Source organism: Pyxicephalus adspersus, chromosome 1 (assembly GCF_032062135.1).
Source record: "Pyxicephalus adspersus chromosome 1, UCB_Pads_2.0, whole genome shotgun sequence".
In the NCBI taxonomy this organism is placed as follows: Eukaryota; Metazoa; Chordata; class Amphibia; order Anura; family Pyxicephalidae; genus Pyxicephalus; species Pyxicephalus adspersus.
This window is the reverse complement of record NC_092858.1, coordinates 53,518,229-53,542,265: the sequence shown is the minus strand read 5'-3', so window position 1 is coordinate 53,542,265 and position 24,037 is coordinate 53,518,229. Positions and strand designations below refer to the sequence as shown.

Sequence of the window (24,037 nt, the reverse complement as noted above, 5' to 3'; positions counted from 1 at the left end):
GTGTCTTTGTTGTTTGTAGTGATGTCCTGCTATGGCTGGTTTCTTTATAGTCCACTACAGTCATTCCTAGGAAGACCTTTCTCATACTGACGTGATCTAGGATTGCCTTGGAATTCAGGATTTATAACATTTATAGTGCCCCCATTATACACAAAGTCATGTCACAGTGAGCAATGTACAATGTGGGGGGCATATTTAAAAGTAATATGCAGGGACATATTTATTTGGCATTGATGGTCATAAGCGGCATCGTGACGGCCTGGTGAATGACCCTTACCCTTTTTTCTAATACATTTTCATTTAGAGAACATATAAAATATCCTACCCTTTATAAAGTAACAATAAATGTCACCAAAAGGTTTAAAAGTGAACTATCTCTTTGATTATCTAAACTAAAAAGGGCCCACAAAGCACAAGGTGACTGTAATACCATCTGTTGTCTTAAAAAGTACCCTTCATCTGGAATTACTTTGAAGGCTTTACCTTTTGACTTTAGGCATATGTCCAGCTCCTCCACTAAACCTTTGTCCAGTGGTAGTAGTTTTCTACACAAATGATGATGATGATGGGAGGTAGAGGTGAGCATTTGACAGAAAAACATTTCTGCTGATGATTCAGTATCTGTGCAATGCACTCCATTGAATGAGCCTTCACCACCCACAGCCCAAACAGGAAGCAGGCATTAAACTTCTGGGTAACCTTGTGTTTTTCAAGAGGATCCAGATGGAATTCGGCTTTTAAGGTGGCTTATAAGGGTTAAAGGCAAGACTCCCCACCCTTGACAGCAAGGCAAACTGTTGTGGACTGGAGCTTGGAGAAAACTGAATGGATTTGCTCTAATATTTCTGACAATGCTTGCCGGCTTTAGGCAACAGTTTTAGTTTTAAAAATAGTGGAGGAAAGGATCACCTGTCAGAAGAGAAGTATGTGACCTGCTATTACTGGTTACCTTCTGAGAATTTTAGTTGTATGCCTTCAATACTTCTATATCAGACACAACAAAAGCCAGTTGTTCCAAGACTCAGTGATTATTCAAAGCATCAATTTGATAACCAAACAGCTAGCAGTGTTTTCTTTAAAACAGGATTCATGATATTATCACATTGAAAAAATGATATAACATTATTATTACAACAGAATATATTTTAAATATTGTGTTCATTGTCAAGGTTGAATGTGTATATATATATTTTTATGTTTGTTTCTTTGTTTGTATGTTTGTTTAGAATCTTACAATATTTATAAGGTAAATCATGATATCATTATAACAAACATACAAAGTACCAATAATCCTCCAGAGATATTCATGTCTGACTACAGGGACTGAATTATAAAAAGAAGAGCAGTTCATATAATATAAGGCAGCCCCCCTGCGCTCCATATAAATTTCAGTTTTTGGTCAATCATCTCCATCTTCCTCTAATATTCCGACTGGCTCACTGGGTCTCAGCCATATAATGCAAATTTAAGTCATGATAATGTTTTGCTTTAGTGTGCAGCAGTAGCAGCAGTGCAGAATCAGTAGTGACTCAATGAAAAGAATAGTGGGAAGCAATTGTCCCCAGAACAGCTACTGCTTGCTCAATAATAGCCTTTATAAATTACTTCTTTGAAGCCGTATGTGAATGTAGCTAACATAAAAATATAGAGAAGTGACAAATGACATTTACCTATTGACCCATTCTATGAAATTCAAAAGTTAATGATATAATAATTGTGCTTTCTATGGGTTGATTTTATTTCTAGCCCTTGTTGCTGTGTTCCATTGCTGATGAACCATTGGAAGATTTTCTCGGATAATTATGACAATGTTTGCAGAAAATATTTCACCCTTCTCTCATATTAAATGCTGATTATCTGACATTTATTATACAAAACATATTTCTTTTATAGCTTTGGTTTAAATGAAGAGAGCTTTTTATTGCTTAAAAAAGAACTAAACTCAAAAGTGTCCTGCATTGGCTCCCGCGTTGTCCTGGCATCCGTTCCCAGGGAGGAGCCGGGGCGCCGCCATTTTCTCTTTTTCTTTCTGTTCTTCATCCTACCCAGGCGTGAGATCGGGTGACGTAGGAACCCCACCACTAGTTCTCTATTTGTTTGCTCAACCGAATATTGCTGATATATGAGCTAAAGCAGTGTTTCACAACCAGGTTCTATGGAACTCTAGGTTTCCTCCAGATTCTTTAGTATTCCAAACTTATCCTTCAGTAGCTTTGCCTATTTTGTCTCTGCTTGAATACCACGGATCAGCAAAAGCTTGACAGTTGGTGGCTGAAGTGAAGACACCTTTGATGGACTTATTGCAAACTTCTATTACTTTAATACAATGTTTTTTAACCAGGGTTCCTCCAGAGGTTGTGTGAGCTTCCTTGAGCAATGAGCAAGCTGTGACTCTCAGGTCAGTTTAAGTGACACCAATGATCTTACTATCTGTTATGGTGACATTCGTCCTAATGTCCAACAATGTAAGAGGCATTCTTCTCACTGACCACCACACTAATGTACTATGACCTGTGGATACAGTAATTATAACAGGGGTTCCCTGAAGAACTGAAAGATGGTTTAAGGGTTACTCTATGTTAAAAAGGTTGAGAAACACTAAACTAAAGCATATAATGCTAACAAGCATAGTATGTATGATTTTATTTTTTTTATTTTTTTCACCTGACAAATCTCAGCTTCTAGTTTCTTTCAAATCTTATTTGTAAATGTATGTGTTTACAGCTGCAATGGGTTTGTAAAGAGCACATCAGTTATTTAGAGAAATGATTTTAAACGGAAGCCATTCTCCCACTTCTCCCTTCAAATATTGGAAAGAAAAACAATTAACATTAACATTCTCACATTTAGCATCTGCAATCAATACAAAAGTGCAAAATTGTAAAGTTCAATGAAGTCTGATAGAATGTTACCAGTTATTTCTTCTCGATTCTAGATTGAAAAAAAATATTTGTAAATGACTTCTAAAAGAGTTCATATGTGTATATGTATAAAATATGAGTCTCGGATAAAATAAAATGTGTATGCATTTCTAAAGTATATCAATTAAATATTTTTAGATTTATTTAAAGCCAAATTTCTACAAATTGGGCACCATTTATTAAAGCTCTCTAAGGCTGGAGAGGATACACTGCCATTAGTGATGCTAGTGATCCAGCAAACCTGGAATGGATTTCCTAAACAGTAATTTGCTATTTGTTACCAAATGTTTTAATATCTGGAACAGATCCATGGATCACCCAGCTTCACTGATGAAAGTGTATCCTCTCCAGCCTTGAAGAGCTTTAATACATCAGGCCCATTATTTTAGAAGTAGAGCATGGAGTATATATTAGTCTATGAAAATGCCCAAGTCATTAGATTGCCAACATCTCATAGAAAATCCAGCAAATAGCAGCTGCATGGTCTACCAGGCAAATATTAGCCTATTTTTGGCTATTTTAGAAAACCTGGGCCTGAAACATAACAAGAAACCTAAGGCTACGTGCCATAAAGCCCTCAGTTATAAGTGAAGTTAAAAGTAAGTAATTTTAGTGGTACAAATGCCATGTCCTGTGACGATGTGACCATTTATGATGAAAGGATGTTTTTGGGTAAATACATCACTACAATTTCGACTTGTAGGAAAACTTTGAAGGAATATTGTCTTGTGATTTTTTATATTTATATAATATTTATATTTTCCTTATCTAGCATTTTCTGATTAACCAATATACCCCTAAAGAATGCTGTGAAACATGTAAATATTATATATATATATATATATATATATATATATATATATATAACTTTCTTGTTGTATACAAATTCTAGGGAGGTAGTTAACTGACGTATTGTGTTTTGATTGTATATAGGGAACCTTTCATCTTACTTCGTAATGTATAGTAAACCAGAAAGCCAATTGTATCCATCCATGTCAATGCAGAGATTGGCTAAGCTAATACAGTGTTTACTGATTCTGTGAAGGGTGGGAATGGTATGAATATATGTGCAACTAGTTGAAAAATGAGATCCCTGCATGTTATTGTTTTATTTGCAACCCCTCTATATAGAAACACTATATTCCTTATAGTCAGTCATTTAAAGTAGTAGATATGCCTTTCTAAGAAGGCCACCTAGGGAAGATCTTGAGAAACTTTGTATAGGTCAAGGGATTTGTGGGGTCCTCAGGAAGGGGAGCTTTTAAATGATCCTTTAATATAATACAAAACATGTTTGTGTTCTTTAGGCACTTTTACAATAGTAGCATATTCAGCAGGGCTTTAACCAAAGGACACTTCGCAGTAGAATCTTAAGCTATGTACACCAATTAGACTCTCACCCCATACAAGCATGAATTTAACTGCGACCGTGACTTACATGTGCACGTTGTTTATCAATTTAAAATCTTGAATCGTATTGACCACTGTGGACTCCTATAAAGAGGAGCATAGCGGGGTGATGTCCCCTCATCCTCTCCGTTGAACAAAATGTCGCTGTGTGTACAGCACATGTTCATTTCAATGGAAAGGATCACAAATGATCGTTTCAGCTATCATCATCTGATGTCCATCTGAGGCCAAAGGGCCAAAGGATAGAAATCCCCCTTCCTTTGAGAAATTTCCTCTAACGTTCTGTTGTATCTCTGAGACAAAAAAATAAAGGAAAATGTCTCCAATGATATACAAACAGCAAACAATAATTCAACAAGAATTTTAACACCCTTTTCCTACCCTATCCAAAATTAAAAAAAATGTTTGGCTTCACATAAACTTTAATTATCATGTTAGAAAAAATAGCCCTTACCTGCACCTATCTTTTTATTAACATTATTATTAGGAGAGGGCGGAGATAGCAATACATTAAAACAGAAGTGAAATTTTATTTCCTAAAAAGCATGCTTTTGTATTATCTTTCAAATATGAAATGCTGCTTCTAGCATAATCCCTTATACTTCAGACAAAATGTCTAGACTTGATGAGTAATGCATTGTATTCTGTGCAGAGGAACATTAATGAGATAATAGCGTTGTTTTTGGAATAATGCCTGTTCTCACACTTCTATAATGCAATTGTCATTATATATTGATGCTCCTCAGCAATCTTTTGATAATGGATATTGTTTCACTTATTTCAACATCTAAAAAGCTAGAGGGTTATTTTGACCCATGGGCCGATAAATGTTGTAGTACTGACAACACAAAATGTATAGATTTTTTACAGCCTCTGGTACTAATTTCCTTCATCCTTTTTAAAACCGCCAAAGAAAAAGTAAAATTCATTTACCAAAGGTTATGGTTGACATAGGTTACACCTAGAAGAGCGCACCTAAAGATTTTACGTATACTTGGTTATAAGAAGAGAATCGTGCACTCAAACACTTTGTGGCAGTACCCCCTCCACAAACACATACACATTGAAATGCTAAAAGAAGTAGAAATGAAGCGAAAAAAGCTAAAAAACATTCCCTGGGTTGCAGTCTCTTTATGTTGCTGATGTCACTGGGCCTGACAGCGGGATTTTAGAGAAGTTGGGATCCTAGAGAAGAGAAGGAACAAGTTCTCATAGGTTTGGTATCCTCGATTTCTGCAACATTCTGCAAGAAGACCCAGTGATGTCACACTCACCTTGTCAATACTGCTGGAAGCCAGGAAATGAGGTTATTATGTTTTACCTATTATTATGTTAATTTAATATGGTTCCTTTTTTACTTCTTTCCTCTATCATTTTTAATTAGGGTTTGAGGGTCCAACAACTTGTGCTTGGAAAAGAGTAAGAAAATCATATTTTTGGTGTCATATGTTAACCACCTATACAGTAAGAAACTCTGGTTTTATTTAACCATGACACTTTTAATACGCTCTAAAAGAACAAATTTAATCTGTCATATTTCAAAATATATATTTTGCATCATTTTGTACTTTTGTACTAAGGCTGAAATGGTGATGGGACATAGGGGTAGCAGAGGAAATGGCATTGGCAGGTTTCTCTGGCCCCCAAGTGTCCTAATATGACCCTGCCGATGCAGGACTCTAAACAGAAAAGGGAGAATTAGGAATCCAGTTTTTATAGTAAAATATGTCTTTTTATTGCTTCTGTTGATAAACTGCTCAAATGATTCATGGACATCTGTCTTATAATATTACCAACACCCTACAAATACGGTATGCAGAGATTATATCTGAGATATATCAGGAAAAGTAAACAGTACCAGGTTGTCATCATTTTCCATTTGACTATACTTGCTTACTACAAGATAACTGACTTGCACAAACTAAAAATAAACAATATTGTTCTACACAGGTAGGGCCAAATCCAATTAATAGTATCTCATGACACCTTTGGGTACTCTAAACCACCAATGGTTCATCTATTTTCTAGGGCAAAACAGTAACATGGCAAATGGGTATTTAGTAAACGTTCCACTTGTAACTTTCTACTGTCTTTTGTTTAAGCAATTAACTATCCAAGTGCTGATGTTCAGTACTAACATTACACGTTTCGTTTGCACTGTAAAACAATATATATTGTTGTTCACAATAAAAAAATCCTTGTGACAGATACCGATAAGGTCTATGTTTTACTATCAAAGAGAGTAAAGTAAATTCAGCAAATTAAATATAACATTGGTTCAAGGCCCTAAAATTATATTGCTGTCTGTATTGTTATTGAGACAAAAAAGTACTTATTAAAAAGTTCAAATCAAATATAAGAAAAAAGTAGCGTTTCATGCTGACAGACCTATATTTTCAAGCCATGAGTGCCTATGAAAGGCTAGTATTGTAATTTAGGGAGCAACTGACTCTTCAACTGGTAGGAGAATCCAATGAACACTTTACCTATTAACTTTATTGAAGAATAGCTTAAAAATGACAATTAATAATAAAAGTTATTTATAAGTAAGAACAAAAACACCTTCCCCCATGTTGACCATTTTGTTAAGTATTTGATCATCATTACAGGGTGTCCCTTGCTATGAATCTAATAAATGTTGAAAAGAATCCAGCAGTAGTCCAACTAAATCTAGTATTTTAGTGAAGTAAGTGTAAGAAGGGCCCCAAGTCAGGTAAATGATATAATATAATAATGTATTCCATTATTAGTTATAAAAAAAGAGCAGACTATTGCAGATCTGCAGACAAAAATTCATGGCCCAGAGGTGTGGGAAATTTCCCAACTACTTGATGACAACAATGAAAAATGAAGATGCTGATGACATCAACACAACCAGCAAGGTCAAAGAAATGGGAGGTTCTCATTTGCTGAGAATTGCTCTATCTTCCAGTTGCTACAATTGGGAGATACTGTTTGGTGCCTTGTGTCAGCTGAGAACCCCCACCAGTGAGGTACAGAAGGGTCATCTCTTCAAATCAACTATGAAGAATTGAAAAATGAGCTGATGTTCATAATGGAATCTCTGGAATATATCTGGATTCAGATCTAGCAGGTAAGTTTTTTCTGTGTGTGTTTGTACTAGTGTATTCCCACAATGCAAATTTATTTTGATAACTAATGTCTGTTTCGGAGACCTGGATTTTTTTTCAAACTTTTTTTTTTTGTCCCTAGATAATTAATTCAGAAAACACCTTGCCAGAGATCCAACTGAACCAGAAGAGTATCACACAGTGTGAAGAAAAATTCCAGGTAAAAGCTATACAAAAAAACATCACCTTCTATTCTACCTACCTCTGTTTACATATTTATGTTTCCTTTCACATCCCCTGCCCTCTACACATCTCCAATTCCATTCTTTCTTGTCTCATTTATCCATCCAACCAGTGATGTAGTCATCCATTCATCACTATCTCCCATTATCCTCATTTCTATCTATTCTTTTGTTAACTTACCAGTAATTCTCTTAAATCATATATCTCCCCATATTATCTTGATCTCCATCTCTCCATCCAATAATGCATATAACTGACATACTACTTTAGCTTTTCTTGAAAAACTGAAATTATATTTTAATAATGATTTTCATTTGTCATTTAAAAATATTTTTCTTTAAAATAAATAAAATGAAAAAAAAAACCTCTAACTGCTGCATTCACCCTATGTATGAATAAATCCTCTGTAGTCGTACACACCCACCAATCCAGTTATACTCTGAGGATATATTCATACATAGGGTGGGTTAGATTATGCATTGTAGGAAGGATTTTTTTCCCTGTTGGAGCAAATTGTACCAGGTTTTTTCTTGCCTTCCTTTGGGTCAACTATGTTTATAGGGTTTTTATCTCAGATATTTTTATTTTACTAGTGATTGAAGTTGATGGACGTATGTATTCTTTCAATCTAACTATGTAAGTCAGGTCCTGTATGTACTTGGCATAAGGGACCCACCCTTTACCATGGGGATCACAGGAGAATGATTTAGCAACACTTAGGATCAATATGCAAGCAGAGTAGAAAAGTGATTCCGAGGACAAAACACCTGGGAAAAGAAGGTAGATATAATGTTCTAATGGTGGAGAGACTCATTATGATGGTAGTGGTGGAAGGGATCTTGAGTCTGGAATTAGTTAAAAAGAACAGATATAAATGAACATACTGTATGATGGTTTTGATTATGCTTTAGCTTTCACTTCTGCTGCTTGTTAAAAAAGGGAATCAAGATTTTGGGTCTGATTTATTAAAGCTCTCCAAGACTGGAGAAGATAAACTATCAATGATAACCTGCAATGCATTTCTCAAAAAGCATTAGCTATTAGCTGGCAAATGCTTTAAAACCTTGACCAAATTTGATTTAGGTTTGCTGGATCAACCAGGTTCTCCTATGACAGTCTATATTCTCCAATCTTGGAGAGCTTTAATAGGTCAGGCCCAATGTGTTTTAACAGTGTGTGGTGTGATTCTTTCCTGTCCTTGTGGCATTATTTGTTAAGGATTTTCATGTCAGTCTTGTTTCTGACTAGTGATGTGCACTACATACCTGTTGGGGCACGAAATAATCAGACTCTTCACATTTTAGAGCACCGAAATGTGCTTTATACATGTGAATACATGTGTACTCTCCTCCAATCACAAGGCTCACTCAGAGCTATGCGAATGAATGACAGCAGGTCACATGACCTATTTTCCTTTATTTTTGGATGACTTGGGTGAAACTGCATGAAGCTTCACTTGGATGCACATTGTGGCCTGATCTTTTAAATGTGGCAATCCATAGTAAGTCCAGCAAAGAGCAGTGTAGATGGGGCCTATCAGCTTTTCAGTAAAAATATGCTCCTTTGGGTCATTTTTTACTGATAGCAGTCAGTTAATGACTGCCAATATAAAATAATAACTACTTTTGGAATCTCAAAATGCTCCCTCCCAACTAACCTTTTAAGTATTGTGTTGTGTGGAGAATTACTTAATTGTTATGGCTTTTTATTTCATTTAAATGTAACTATTTTTCTATGAACATTTTACTACTGTATTTTTTTTTCCAGAAAGTCCATAATCTGAAGACAATCATGAAGACACATGTAAAAATGAAAACACCCTCGCTTTTTAGCTTGCCAACGAAAGTGGATGTGATGCAGCCCTCTCAATTACAAGACCTGTGGTGGGTGAACGCTCCACTCCTACACAAGAATTACGAACATCTATTTCAATCTTAACGTTCACAGTATGTTCCCTAGAAGGGAGCCATGTAACAAGACTATGCAAACAACTCTCCATTCAGCATAGAAAAACCTGCATAAAGATGATGAATATATTGCTGTTATTCCACTGCTAAGCACAACAAAAAACAAAAGCGGGACAGTGAGAACTTTTATTAAAAATCTACATGACATTTTTTTGCCTCTAAACAAATATTTAAGCAACTCAAACATAAAGTTAAAATAATTCAACAACCTGATTTATTATAAAAAATGAAAAAAACCCAGAAACTTAAAATGTACTGCCAAATTATGGTCAAGTATGACAGTTATTCATAGAAAAACCACACTCGTTGGTCTGCTTCCTCAAGATATTCCCCAAGAGAACATTATGTATGGCACAAGAATGTACAGTGACTCCAATATAACCTAAGACATTGCTCCTGAAGAGTGTGAAAACACTTTACCACTTTGATTTTATTTACTTATGGTTTATACTACATGCAAAATGTTTTAAACCATCCGCACTGTACAATCATTTCTTGACTTACTTTGATTGACATTAATTTACTATGTACATATGATGTAAAATACTGACTGGTAATTGTGTTTTGTTGTGTGAATTGTGCTTTACTGAAAAAAAAAAGTATTATTAAATCTTACTAAATATTTTCCACCCTCCTCCCCAAATTACACTATAACAATAACAACAAAACATCATTTGTGTTGTATTATTGAATGTTTACTTTAATAAATATAGTGCACAATAACAAGTGAAAATTCTATTTAAAATGAGTCATTTGTGTTTTAAATATTGTTTTTTTTCATTTCTAAAGTGCAAGCAGACAGGTTGGACCTGTGGAGGTCTTTCTGGCTTGATGGCAGGAATCATGCTCACCTATCCTAACTGTGTCATATTCATCACCATCTTCACCCGGTCCCAATTTTCAGCCATCCTAAATGGCCAGGCTGGATATATGTAAATCCAGCACATGCCCATGGGAGTTCATTCAATTCTAGCAGCCACTGGTATGCTGGGATACCCAGTATCATACACCGATCTGTGTAGTGTACATTAAAGAAAATACTTGGGCAGATCAGTATGTTATATTACAGAACGGGGCATAGCCTGTCTAGTAATGGACCTGCCTCCTCTCATTTGTTTCTAATTTAGGCTCAGTTCCTCTTTAAACTTATTTTCCAGGCAGATATGTTAGACAGTTGTGTACTTATTAGTGCATTAATACATGTGTGTGCTTTTTTAATTATAATGCAGCTGGTGTAATTACTTGTAGTGTAAGGACTGAGTGCCAATCAGTACTGCAACAAACAAATGCACTGATAAAAGGAGAGAGCTCATCACTCTTCTGCTTCCCCTTTACTTTCTGGCAGGCTAAAGGCAGATTAAGAACATTGCTGTTTTTCTTCTATAACATTTTATATATTTTATATATCAGTTTAGGGGATACAGGTAGTCCTCGGGTTACTAGATAGGGATTGTAGGTTTGTTCTTAAGCTAAATTTGTGTGTAAGTGGGAACAGGTACATTATTTTAATAAATGCAATTAGGACAGATGTTTGTCTCAACATAATATTAGGCAGCGTGGTGTTAGTTACTGTATAAAATCATCATTGTGAGTTAATCACAAACAAAGCAAAAAAAAACTATATGGAGCCTAGATATTCATTAACTTCTGGTGCAAGCTGTGTTTTGATATGCAAACAGAAACAACTGCAGAGTTTGTCTTGGTCATTAAAGAGTAACAAAAGCTTGCAAAAGCAAAAGATTTCTTCTGCAAGTCATGCAAACCACCCCCTCTCCCTATCAAGCCTCTGTCCTGCACACGAACGAGCAGGGAAGCGCGTTCCTATCTAGGAGTCGTCTGTATGTCCGATATCCTTAACTCAGGGCTTACCTGTATTACCCATCAAAAATATAGGAGTCACAAACAGCTTAAAGATTTTACCAGCCTATAGAATTTCTTATTCTTCCTTGCTTTATCTAAAACTAAAATAAAAAAAGACTAGAGACCCACCTTATTTACTCATACATGGAACATATTTCACTATTCTTTATTTACCTTTTAAAATATCTCTCTTGTTTTGTGTGCTGGAGAGGAGTTTCTTATTTGATCTCCGGATATGGTCCAGTTAAGAAGTATTTCATTTAAATGTACCTATATTAATAACCTTGAGAAAAAAATATACATCCTTATCTGGAAAAGACCACCAATTTTTATGGACATTTGATGTTGATTTGTGAGGTCTGGGTCAGAACTGTTAGAAAATGCAGTCAGTTAATGAATGTGATCTACATGATTAAGAAGCCAAAAGTCTCTGCATTAAGTGAGCATTATCTGCTTGCTCACCCCAGGCCTTGTCTGGCTAATGTAGTGGTAAACGCTTAGCTACATGAGACATAATTCCAGTCAATGAGTTCTCAAGCTGAGTGTTTGGCTTTTTTCCATGTATAGGTAGCTTATACAGTAATGTTTTCTATACATCAGGCAACTGATGTGCTGGTCATTGGGTTACGTGTGCATTCATTTATATACCTATATACCGTGTAAAACAACAGTGAACATTTACAACAGTTATATGCTTTCCATATGGCCATATTCTAAATTTGTATATACTTTCTATGTTATTTAAGCTTTACGTCAATGCATAAAGAAAAAAAACGAAATGTAAAGATTTTAATCCATTTTAGGATGTGTATGTAATGTTAAATTGTGAGAAAAAATGTAATGTATGTAATGTAATGTTAAATTGTAAGAAGAAAAAAAAAAATAAAAAAAATACAAGAGTGATAACAATGGAGTTTAGCAGATCCGAGTTATATCATTACCTTGGATTAGTAAACATTTCAGTGGAAATGATTTGTAGCCATTCAGTGATCTCTTATCAGCAGCCATTTGTGACAAATGAATGTATTGCTCCACCATATGAACTTGGGTCATGTCAAGGAGAAAGTTGTGGTGGGTTTCGGAGATACACACTTTGGTGTTGATGGTTAGATCTGTTAGTTCTCATCACTCTACGAGACTTTTCTCTGAATAAGGATGGCCGAAGATTAATGAATACTGACACTGTGCTTTCAAAAAAACTTGTGCTTGAGCTTTTTTCTATTTTTTAAAAATAATGTTTTACAATATTATTTAGGAAAAACTGGCTCATCAAAAAATTGCAATGCTGATAAATATGATTAATAGACACATTCATGTGAATTGCCTTTTAAGTCCTGTACAAGGCATAATGAATCATAGTAATTTGGTTTCTGACATGTTTTCTCCAAAACAGCAACAACATCATTCAGCCAGCAAGCATAGCACAACAGCATCTTTTTTATTATAGCATAAGACCATACTGTACATAAGTAACAATTTTATGTCCTAGTACAAAATATATTTCCTTTGCTTTCTAAAATTCCTAACTGAAATATTGGGTAAAACTATATATTACATGATTTGCAGTCACAAGAGGACCTGTTGAACAATCATTATAGAATGCCCAGTGCATTTTTTTAGAGATTGGGCAAGGATACCTTTTGCAATGTAATCTATATTTAAAGCTTTGGCATTTCCAAGAGTGTGTTATAGAACTTATTTGACTACATCTCCTGCAAATAAATGATAGAACATTCCGAAGTGAAGGAAATTGAAGCAGATTATGACCTTTTCTATACAGTGGATGAGAAGATTTAGTGTAAAGAAAGTCTTTATGGCACTAGACATCCATAATTTTGATTAACTTTGCAATGTTTCAGAGCAGGGTCATGGTATTCTGCTGGTACCCTTTGAGATGTCAGTCACATTTCAATAACTTTCCAGTGTGAGCTTGTAACTTCTCTCTTTCCGCTAAGTTGAATGAGGCAGGTTAGCTTATGAATACAGCATGAAATGTCACTCAGAAAATTCTGTATTATGCTCTCCATTGATTGGCATGTTTATGGCCACAAGGCTATTGCGAGGCAGATATATAACATATTGTTGATGGATGATGTTCATTTTTGTTTTTGCTTTTGTATCCTCCTGAACACCGAAGTTTAATACACAGTATTTTATAAAAGCACATTTTATGTAATGTGTTGTTTTTACATTTTAATGAGTGAGATAGACAAGCTGTAGGTGTTGTAGAACAACGCTTGGTGAAGCTCAGCATAGAATCCTATAAGCCTCTATATTAAATGTTACTTTTTGTTTTTGCTTTAACTGCTGCCTAATTACAGCTGTAGAGCTTTTGAACAATACAGACAAGCAATGCAAGACATCTCTGCCTGCTAATAAAAACAGTAAAGAATAAACCCTCAAGCCAAGCAACAAATTCACTCAGCAGATAGCTACACTTTTAGTATAATTAAAATATCCTAACTTGGTTATTTTAGCCAAAGTTTATTTAGAAACTACTGTTTTACTATTATTACTTTTATTATCCTTACTATTTTTATCATGAATACCATTTTTTTATATGGTGCTGGTATATTACAGAGCACTGTATAGGCAGCATATTATAATCATCAGAATGTTTGTTTTTATTTATTTTACACTGTAGCCCAATCTTTTACAATGCCTGCTTTTATTGGGTTTGCAATATGTTCAGCACAAAATTGGACACACATATGGGACCGAATATAATAAAGGTCTCCAAGACTGGAGAAAATTGACTGTCATGGTAGAACCTGGGTTATTCAGCAAACTTTAAAAGGAATTCCCAAAAATTGTATGCTCTTACTTGCCAAATGTTTTTGGTCCTGGACAAGATCCAGTGCACGTTTACTGGCCCACTAATTTTATTTTTTAATACTAATGTACAGTTTAACGGATATGACCATATCCCTGCCTTGAACACATAGCGTATTATATATTAAAGCACTGGTTCATTACATACCAACATGGTAACCCACATTTAATGTTGCGGTAAATATCGACATGGAAGAAATGTACGGAGGAGGAAATGTTCCTGGTAATTTTGTAATGATCTGTGCAATATTTCTGCAAAACAGTAGTGCTAATTAGGGATGAGCGAGCAAGATTTGTAAATTCAATCTCATGGCGAATGGCAGCTCTGCTCCTCTGATTGCTCCTGTAGTCCTACCAGAACTGTAGTATGTGTTCTTAGATAGAGATTCTCTATCCAAGAACACAAGAGTGCCGCGGCTGTGGGATGATTCCCGCGGCTGCATTCATTAATGAACACATCCATGGGACTCACACTGACAGGAGGAGTACTGCAGCTGTGCTTATTAAATGAATGCAGCCATGGGAATCATCCTGTGATGATTCCCACTGCTGAATTCATTCATAAGCACAGCCACTGGAATCCTCCTGTCAGTGTGCGATCCTCGGGCACTAGAAGGTAAATGAGGACAGGGCACCCCATTCATCACCTCTAGTGCTCTGTGATTGGCTGAGGAAAGGTAAATCCTTATGACACTTGAGCGGTCATCAGGGTTTACCTTTTCTCAGCCTATGGGAATCATCCTGTTATTTCCTCGAACTTCTGATGGTTCTGCGAAATCGGTTCACAGAAATGGCAGAGGCCTTTTCGCTCATCACCTCATGATGTCTCAGATATTGTCGGATTAGGTATGTCTCATGCTGACTTCACAGTGTTGCATGATTTTTTCATGAGACTGCTTGCTATCAGCATAGAGGTTCTCAATGCTGGACACACTGGGTATGGAAGTGGAAGGTAAAAAATGAAAAGGACAGGTGAGTATAGACTAGGGAAAGAAAAATGTCACAAATGCAGATGTGTGTGGGATTTTGAAGGCAAAAAAGACTTGATTACAAAGGTATGGTAGAAATCCAGAGAAGGGCAGAAACAGAATTTTGAATGCAGTGCAGAGTTGGGATGGGGGGACCCAGAGTAAGATGCATACCACATTACCAAATTACAGTAATAGTTCTATTAAGTTTACGTGTAGCATATGGTCCAAACTGTTACAGATATAGATAGGACTCATGCAGAAGGACAACTCCATATAAGCCATCCATGGTATTGTCAAACTTGCCAACTGTAGACAGAGAGAGCGAGCCAGTATATATTCTGGTATGGAAAGTATGGAAAGGGTCTAGATAAAAAATGTGAGTCATTCATATAGAAAGTACAATAAAGCATTTATGAAAATAATGAAATGTGTTTATTATTTCATGTTCATAACTATTGATGCTGAATTTTAGCAAAAATGTTTTTTTTTAAAGAACCAAAGGCTTCATCTGACTTTTACTGTGAAATAAGATTTGTTTGTTTCATTCACTCAAAACATTCTCAGGGGCAATAAACCAAGACTTGTCATCTTATTCTTTATGAATGTTTTAACCCTCCAGTATTGGTAGAGAAAGTAAAGAATTGGTAAAAAAAGAAAAATGCTTTAGGAATAAAAAGCACCAGAGCACTCAAGGCAACACTAGAAATACAAACAGCATGCATTTTAAGTTTGTCTGCTGACAAATCCATCTCCTAACATCTCACTTTTCTCAGATAAAAGAACAAAAGTAATAGCTTACATTGACAAAGAAAATATCAAAATAATCTCACTTACAAAAAGAAGACGATATTATGCTTGGAATAAAGACACAATGTCATGTCATTTATTTTCAAGGTTGTAACCAGGCAATGAATAACACCATCCCCATTTATATAATAATGTTTACTATTACTTCAATTAAAACTTTATAACATGACAAATTATGTCTTTTTTGGGGGTGAAACTGACATTCACTGAAACATTCCCTGGTGACGAATCAAATATTGCCATTTAAACACATTGACCTGGAAGGATCTCCACCAGGGAATTTTTCAGTAAATGTCACATTCTCTGCTTTATGAATAGAGACCTTCCTGTTCCTATTATATGTAAACAAAATACAATTCTGATAAAAAGTCACAGTCAAACTGACAATATTACGTCCCCCCTCCACACTTAAGCAAAATAACCAAAAATATTTAAAATGGTTAAGATGCACAGCTGTGACCAAATATGTAATCCACAGTAGAAAATCTTCTGGCTATTTTTAAATAATGAACCACATTTTTCTTCTACATATATAATAATATAGATCCTTTATAAGCAGCAACAACAAGCAATGGATTGGAATAAACATGGATTGAAAATTGCTTGGATTCAGAAATTACAAGTTGAAATTTGTATTCTTTAACTAGCCATACCTGTCAATGACAGGTATATTGGGGCTTAGCCAATTCGGCCATTAGATGAAGAAAGCTGTCATTGCCCAGCAGCCTACTATACCTGTCAATAACAGGTATAGTAATTGGGATTTGGATTGCACAAGCTGGAATCTAATTTGTTTGGAACTATCTGACGGCCACCAGTCTCAGGTTGATTTTTGTGTTTTTTGTTATACTATATTGTGTGTTATACTATGTCTGTGCAACTAAGCATCTCTTGTGCAGCTTAGGGTACAATCCTGGCATGTGCCAATCAGCCAGACAATCAACATGGCCAAAGATACTCAACCTGGAAGAAGCTGGGTAGAAGATTTCAGTCTTGGTGGGAGAGCTTATGGATGTGGTATGGCTTAACTGGAGCTTTACAAGTTTTGCATATGAGTTGAAATAACACTCAGCCCTGCTGTAATGTACCATGAAATTCACAGTCAATAGTACTGACAGTGTTACATGTTATGTTTACCAAAGTTCGTCATTTAGACCATTATTCATCCTAATTCCTAACTCCATAAAACACAACATTTTCATACTTAGGAAGTGTAAAAAACGAATATGATTGTGCAAATTATCAATGATTGATTTACTAACGTCCTTGTTAATATCAGACCTCAGAATGATATCACAGATGCATTTAAAATAGGTTACATGCGAAGAAAACCCTATAAATTAAAGATGAGAGGTACTAACATCTGAAACATAAATCAAAGGCAGTCTAGTAAAAAGAAACATGATGCAAATGTTTGGTTTTAACAGGCCTTGCATAAGTAACCACAGGAAAGAAAATCAGCCAAGGGTCTCAGTATCCTCATTTAATCTACTCAGGCTGAGAGTTTACCTATCAATCTCGCTTTCTGTAGACTTCTGTATTCTGTTGTAAACTCATGTGCACAGTGGCCCCAGATTATGTGTAAAGGTAGCTCCAATAAAAGAACATAATAATATATCATCATTGAATTACACCTAATCTTTTTGGCCACCCAGGAATAGAGTATTCATTACTTTGAGTATTCTAACATAAGGTTGTCACAAATTAAAAAAGATGAACAACAGCAGTACAGATGGTCACTTTATATAAAATAGCAGATAATATGGTGGATTTACTAAAGGTGTAGAGTAAGTCCACTTTGCAAAAGTTATTTTTTTTGTCCCATTATGAGCAAGAAAAATTGCTGACAAATGTTTTACTGCATATGATTGTAGGATTATAGTCAGCATACCTTCATCTCAATAACTAAACTAAACTGCTATGACTTAATTTATGCAATCACATGCAAGCCGAAATGTTATCTTATTTTTATTTATTTAGAAAACTAACTTCTGCACCAACCTGCCCCCAGACATTAGTTGTCATTGGACAGCTGTGTATCAGTCAAGAGCCTTGTTCATTGGCTCTTGAACATGTGATTACTGTAATAACCTATCACAGTAATTATTATGTAAATATAGTATATGTATTTGTTCTCTTTTTCACTCATGTCAGTCATTGACAGGGATTGTGTCCCTGGGATTGTTTTTTTAATATTATTTTAACTGCTTTTAGCCCTTTGCTAAGAGGAATACATACATTTAAATATATATATATATATATATATATATATATATATATATATATATATAGACACACACACACACACGGGTAGTATGTCATCCCAAAATGGTTAATCTCTATGACACGCTATTATTCTCAGAATCACATACAATTATCCAATAGGAAAAATAGCTTGCTATATACCTGCATGGCTGTGATAACTGCAATGTCCTTGAATTTCTTTTTCCTCCTGTCCTATAATAAACACACCACTAGTCAAAAAATAGAGATATCAAAAATATGACTTTAAAACAGTTTCTTCATTTTCAAACCATAAAAAGTTCTCTATCAGCCTGACACTTTTATACCACCAAATCCCTTTTAATCTACAGTCTTAATTAGTTCCCATTAAGAAAGGTGTTTTATTTTTTGAGGTAGTCATCCATCTATGAAAGTGGACATTTATATTATCACCTTGGATAAGTTATGCTCTTTGAACTGAGAATCTTTGATGCATATAACCAGTGTAATTTCATAGCATACATGCTTTAGACAACATACATAAATAGCTTTCAGTGCAGCTTGCCTCCAATCCATAAAATTATACTGTCCGGCTCTCTCACATTCATTTGCATGAAGCCGCCTGTCGGATGAACTTTATGCCTAGTGCATTCAAATTTCATAGCTGTACCTCTGGCCTAATTTTCACTTGGGAATGTAGTGTGACTTTCACCATCAACTTGGCAGAGTTTCTTAATGAGTGAAAGGGAATACTTCAACACGAACAATGCTGCTTTTGTGGGGAAAAACAAGAAAAAGATGCAAGTGAATGCGATTGGGTTTTCCACCACTGCCCTGAATAACTTAATTCAGTTCAGGCTTCCTTCTATGAATCTAATGATTGGCAACTTGTTCAATAAAATGAAGATGATCTTCTGCCTGATTTTACTATCAATGGGGATTCTACAATTTTATGAATCAGTAGTTAATGAAGCTGCTTCTCCTTAAATGCTCCCATGAATAAAGCAATTTTATCTACAAAGCTTTTTTTTGTATTTAAAACTCATAACCTATACCAATTGTATTAAAAAAATACATTATTATTTCTATCATCAGTTTTTCAATTATAAAACACCACCTGTGGTGATGTATATAAAGTTTTAGATGTAACAAGGTTGTATTAACCAGATAATGTAGTACAATGCAAAATGTTTCCAGTTAAATTTACAGTTGAAGAGTGATAACAGGTAGTGATGGGAAACAATGATGAATAAAAAGACAATGTTTAAGCCTTCTCGCCATAGGTGTGAAAAAAAGGCATATGATTTGCATTTTTGAATTTCCAAGTGCTTTGAAAAGACAATGCCTATTCTCTAACAAGGAGTGAATGGTCTAGTGCATGCACAAAAAGCAGAATGTATTTTTATTTCACTTACAATATTTGGTTGAGGTTGGCAACTTCCAAGGTTCATGCTTCAATTCAGTTGAAGGGCAGCGTGCCACAAATATGCTCCAGAGCACAGGGTATCTGGTGAGCATTTTCTAGTGTTTAGAATAAATTAGATTTTTAAGAAAAAAGGTGATTTTTAGGCTTGTAAAGAATGATTTACAAACATATCCTAATCACAATCCTCGGATTATTTATAAAAAGCAACAAGGACACAAACATATACGATTAGTATTTATTTCTTTAAAGAGGACAGCAGAGTGATGGCAATTTCAGCATCCTGCCTTTGAGAAAACTGAATATCTATTTCTTTCATTGTTTTTAAAGAATGTGGATGTTTACACTTGTAGTCTCAGCTCAGCTCCCAGGAACTGGGTGGCTACAACTGAAGGCATTGTGAATAGAGCAGGTATTGTAGCCACAGGCATAATGTGTATGCAGTTTTCCAGCATGCCCTGCATTGTTTTTCAGGATTGTGGGTATTTACAAATGTACAGCCTGATTTATTAAATCTCTCCAATGTTGACGGGGATACACTCATCAGTGAAGCAAGGAGATCCATCCAACTTCAAATGAATCTCGTCCAGGATTTAAATATTTGCTTGCAAATAGCGAATTACTTTGAAGAAATCCATTACAGGTTTGCTGGATCATCCAGCTTCACTGATGAAAGTGTATCCTCTCCAGCCTTGCAGAGCTAAATCATGACCGTAGTCGCAGTTCAGATCTCAAAAATGGTGGCTACAAATGAAGACATTGTAAACAGAGCATGAACTGTAGCCACATGCATCATGTATATGCAATTCTCTGCAAAGGTTATCAAGTAAGCATATAAATCTAGATAACCAGGAGTAAGGAATGTATCATTAAGACATAAAACAACATTTTGTCAGTCAGTAACAGTGAAAGTTCATTTTCAGGGAAACGGCAGAGAAAACAAATGACTAGATCTTTTTTCTTTGGCTACCTTTTTGGGCACAGATTCCATAGCCCATCTCATGTTCAACTTTACCTAGGTAGCTAACAATCTGATACATGAGAGGGAAAACAAGAGATAAGCAAATGAGTATGTTTTATTTGAGATGACTGTGTATGTCTTTTCAGAGGATAAGGAAGCAGTGCTGCATCAGCAACAGAAGAGAATGGCTTCAGATTATGTGCTTGTCTAAAGTGATGAGTTTTAATTAACAGTTAATTTGAAAAATGTACTTTCTATGGTAACCCGCCAGCATCTAACTGCCTAAAACATGTACATAAATTTGAATTTTTAATGGTCTTCATCCACACATCATAGCTGAATAACGCTGGAAAATATTCTCCCATGATGCTTTGTTTTAACACAACCTATGCTGTAAAATAAAAGTAGGCACATTCACATATTTGTTAAGTTACTAGGTACAGGAACATTTTTAGTTGCATAATAATTGTACCACTACTAAACAAAAAAGAAGCAAATGTTTTAATTGGTTATAGTTGAAATGTAATGCACCATTCTCTTTATAATTAGATTACAGGTCTTTGTTAATTCTTTTTTTTTTTTAGTTAGTTCTCCAAGTATTGAAAAACTTTTAATAAGAACATTACCAAAAATTCATGTAAATGGGAAATTCCCCAAGAGAGACAATATTAATAATATGTTAATATGTTAGCATATAATGTTTGCTACAGTGGGTTTGATGCCTCAATTCTATTTCTTTGGTGTATACATATTTGCTTGGGGAAATCTTTTGTATTGGTTCAACAGACCATGTACCCTTTTTGTGAGTTCTGAATTAATTCATCCCACACAGCTGCTATCAGTGTGTGCATATTTTCCAGCTAACGTTTTGATATTTTTAAGCAGTTATTTGCAAATATTATTACAAATTGCAAATATTATTAACAATAAGTACAAGTTAAAAAGAAAGGTTTTCAAGTGTAAATAACAATATTAATGATAATAATATTATTAAAAAGAAATATAAATAAATATATATTAGCAGATGGTGCACTTACTTTATTTAATTTACTTGTATAACATACTCACTTAATTTACTTGTATAACATACTCGCCCCAACCATGCCGCTTGAAAACAAAAAAAATATAGCAACATTTCCCTTGGTGTATGCTAAATATGTTTTCAACTCTGTATAATGTAAGCGTTCCAATCTATATAATTTAACCCTTTATATAGATTAATAAGTAACTCTTCCTTAGTCATACTATAGTGACTCCATTTCCATAGCATACTTTTGATCTCTGTATAAATAAATATATCACACCGGTAAAGTTATTAAAAATATGCTCCATACCTTGTAGAAGTGGATCCATATATATTCAACAGTACAGACAGGCTTCAAAATGTGGTGCTCATCAGCCAGGATCCACTTCTACAAAACACTATTCACAAACAAGGGTACCAAAGTAAAGTTCTTTGTTCCAGATGAAATGAAAATCTACACATTGGGCCTTATTTATTAAAGCTCTCCAAAGCTAGAGACAATACACTTTCATCAGTGAAGCTGGGTGATCCAGAAAACCTGGAATGGATCTGGCTCAGGATTGAAAACGTTTGCTAACAAATAACAAATGACTTTTAGGAAATCCATTCCAAGTGTGCTGAATCACCAAGCTTCACTGATAAAAGTGTATCCTCCCCTGCCTTGGAGAGTCATAATAAATCAGACCCATTCTGTTTTGAACACATCAAGTATCTTAAACTCATACTCATCTTTGAGCTCAAAGAACGCTAAAATTTTGTTTAATTATAATAAACTCTTCTACACTGTGGATTTAGGAATTTAAGATCTTTACATATAAATTTGAGCTAAAGACCTGGGTACAGTTTCAATAACACATATTTAATAGGTAGCTAACTGCAAGAATTCTACAGGTGCAAGCTGAGGTGGGCAGCATAATTTGAATACATTTAATGGTTTGGTATATTTAAACAACAGGCAAGGTCACGTTGGGACCCTGGTCACGTGCCCAAATCTTAAGTGCTAAATTACAAGTGCAATGGGAATTAATCCAGGGACAGATTTGGACATATTATGTTACTCTATCACTCCCATCTCCTGCCTTTGGACTTATTTATCCACCTGGACTCCAACACATCCTCTGCTGCTGCCATTCTGAACTGGTATTTCATCAAACCATCTCTTTGACTGAATCATCATATCCCAGAGGGTCAGTCTTGTTATTTCTGATCACAACCTTATCACCTTCAACCTATCAAACTCTTGCCCTCCCTTGCCACATCCCAGACCTGGTCAATGACAAAGAGATATCCATTCCCTTGACCACAACCTTTTCTCAAACTGCCTTGAATCCCTAACCCCTGTTCTCTCCAAAATCACCTCCCCAGATGAAGCTGCCACCATGGTAAACCACTCTCTTTCCTTGGCTTTGGATAAAGTTGCCCCTGCCACCTTCCGCTACCCCGGCCCTGCCAACCCCCGACCCTGGCACAACAATCACACCAAACAGATACAAAAGACTTTTCTTGCAGCTGAGCATAAGTGGAGAAAATCTGGCCTCTGACTTCATGGAGTACAAAGCCAAGCTGCAAAGCTTTAACACAGAGCTCACTGTCACCAAGCAAAATTATTTCTCCGCAGTCATTTCCTCTCAAGCTTCCAACCCACACAACCTCTTCTCAACAATTGACTCCTTCCTAAACCCCACACCTGCTCCCCCCACAACATCCTTCTCTGCCCAGGACATTGCCACCTACTTTAGAGATAAAATAGACAAAATCGGACATGATGTCTCTGCTCACCGAACCACTCCAACCATACCCACCCCTTCCACTTGTAAATCATCATTGGTCTCTCTCAGCCCTGTTACTTTGGACGAAATCTCTTCTCTTCTCTCATCATCTCCATCTACTACCCGTCCCTTTGACCCAATTCCCTCTGGTCTACTCCGTGCCCATTCCTCCATCCTGGCCCCTGCCCTGACTGAACTACTCAACCTCTCCCTTTCTACCGGTAAATACCCCTCAGCTTTTAAACATGCCATAATTCTCCCTATCCTAAAGAAACCCTCACTGGACCCCTCCCTACCCTCCAACTACTGCCCTATCTCCCTTAAACCCATATGTCTCCAAACTTCTTGAACGCCTTGTCTACAAAAGACTCACCGATTACCTTAGCACCAACTCTCTCCTTGACCTTTCTAGTCCATTCCACCGAAACAGCCCTTACTAAAGTGACCAATGACCTCATCAGAGCTAAGTCCCAAGGCAACTTTTTCCTGCTCCTTCTCCTTGATCTTTCCTCTGCTTTTGACAATGTTGATCACCTCCTTCTAATACAAATCATG

At 35.7% G+C, this 24,037-nt stretch overlaps 1 protein-coding gene across 3 annotated transcripts in view; it reads left to right on the top strand.

The window, feature by feature from the left end:
* The window catches only part of PCDH9 (protocadherin 9), a 1,263,257-nt gene that overhangs the window by 245,338 nt on the left and 993,882 nt on the right, over positions 1-24,037 (top strand). Inside the window, exons 3-4 of one of the 3 annotated variants that reach the window (XM_072410492.1) lie at positions 7,545-7,622; positions 9,413-12,379. The exons of the other annotated variants lie outside the window; for them this stretch is intronic. Of the exons in view, the coding sequence (XP_072266593.1) occupies positions 7,545-7,622; positions 9,413-9,583 (249 nt within the window). The 3' untranslated portion in view covers positions 9,584-12,379. Of the gene's footprint in view, positions 1-7,544; positions 7,623-9,412; positions 12,380-24,037 lie in introns of those variants that run through there. 3 annotated transcript variants of the gene reach the window in all.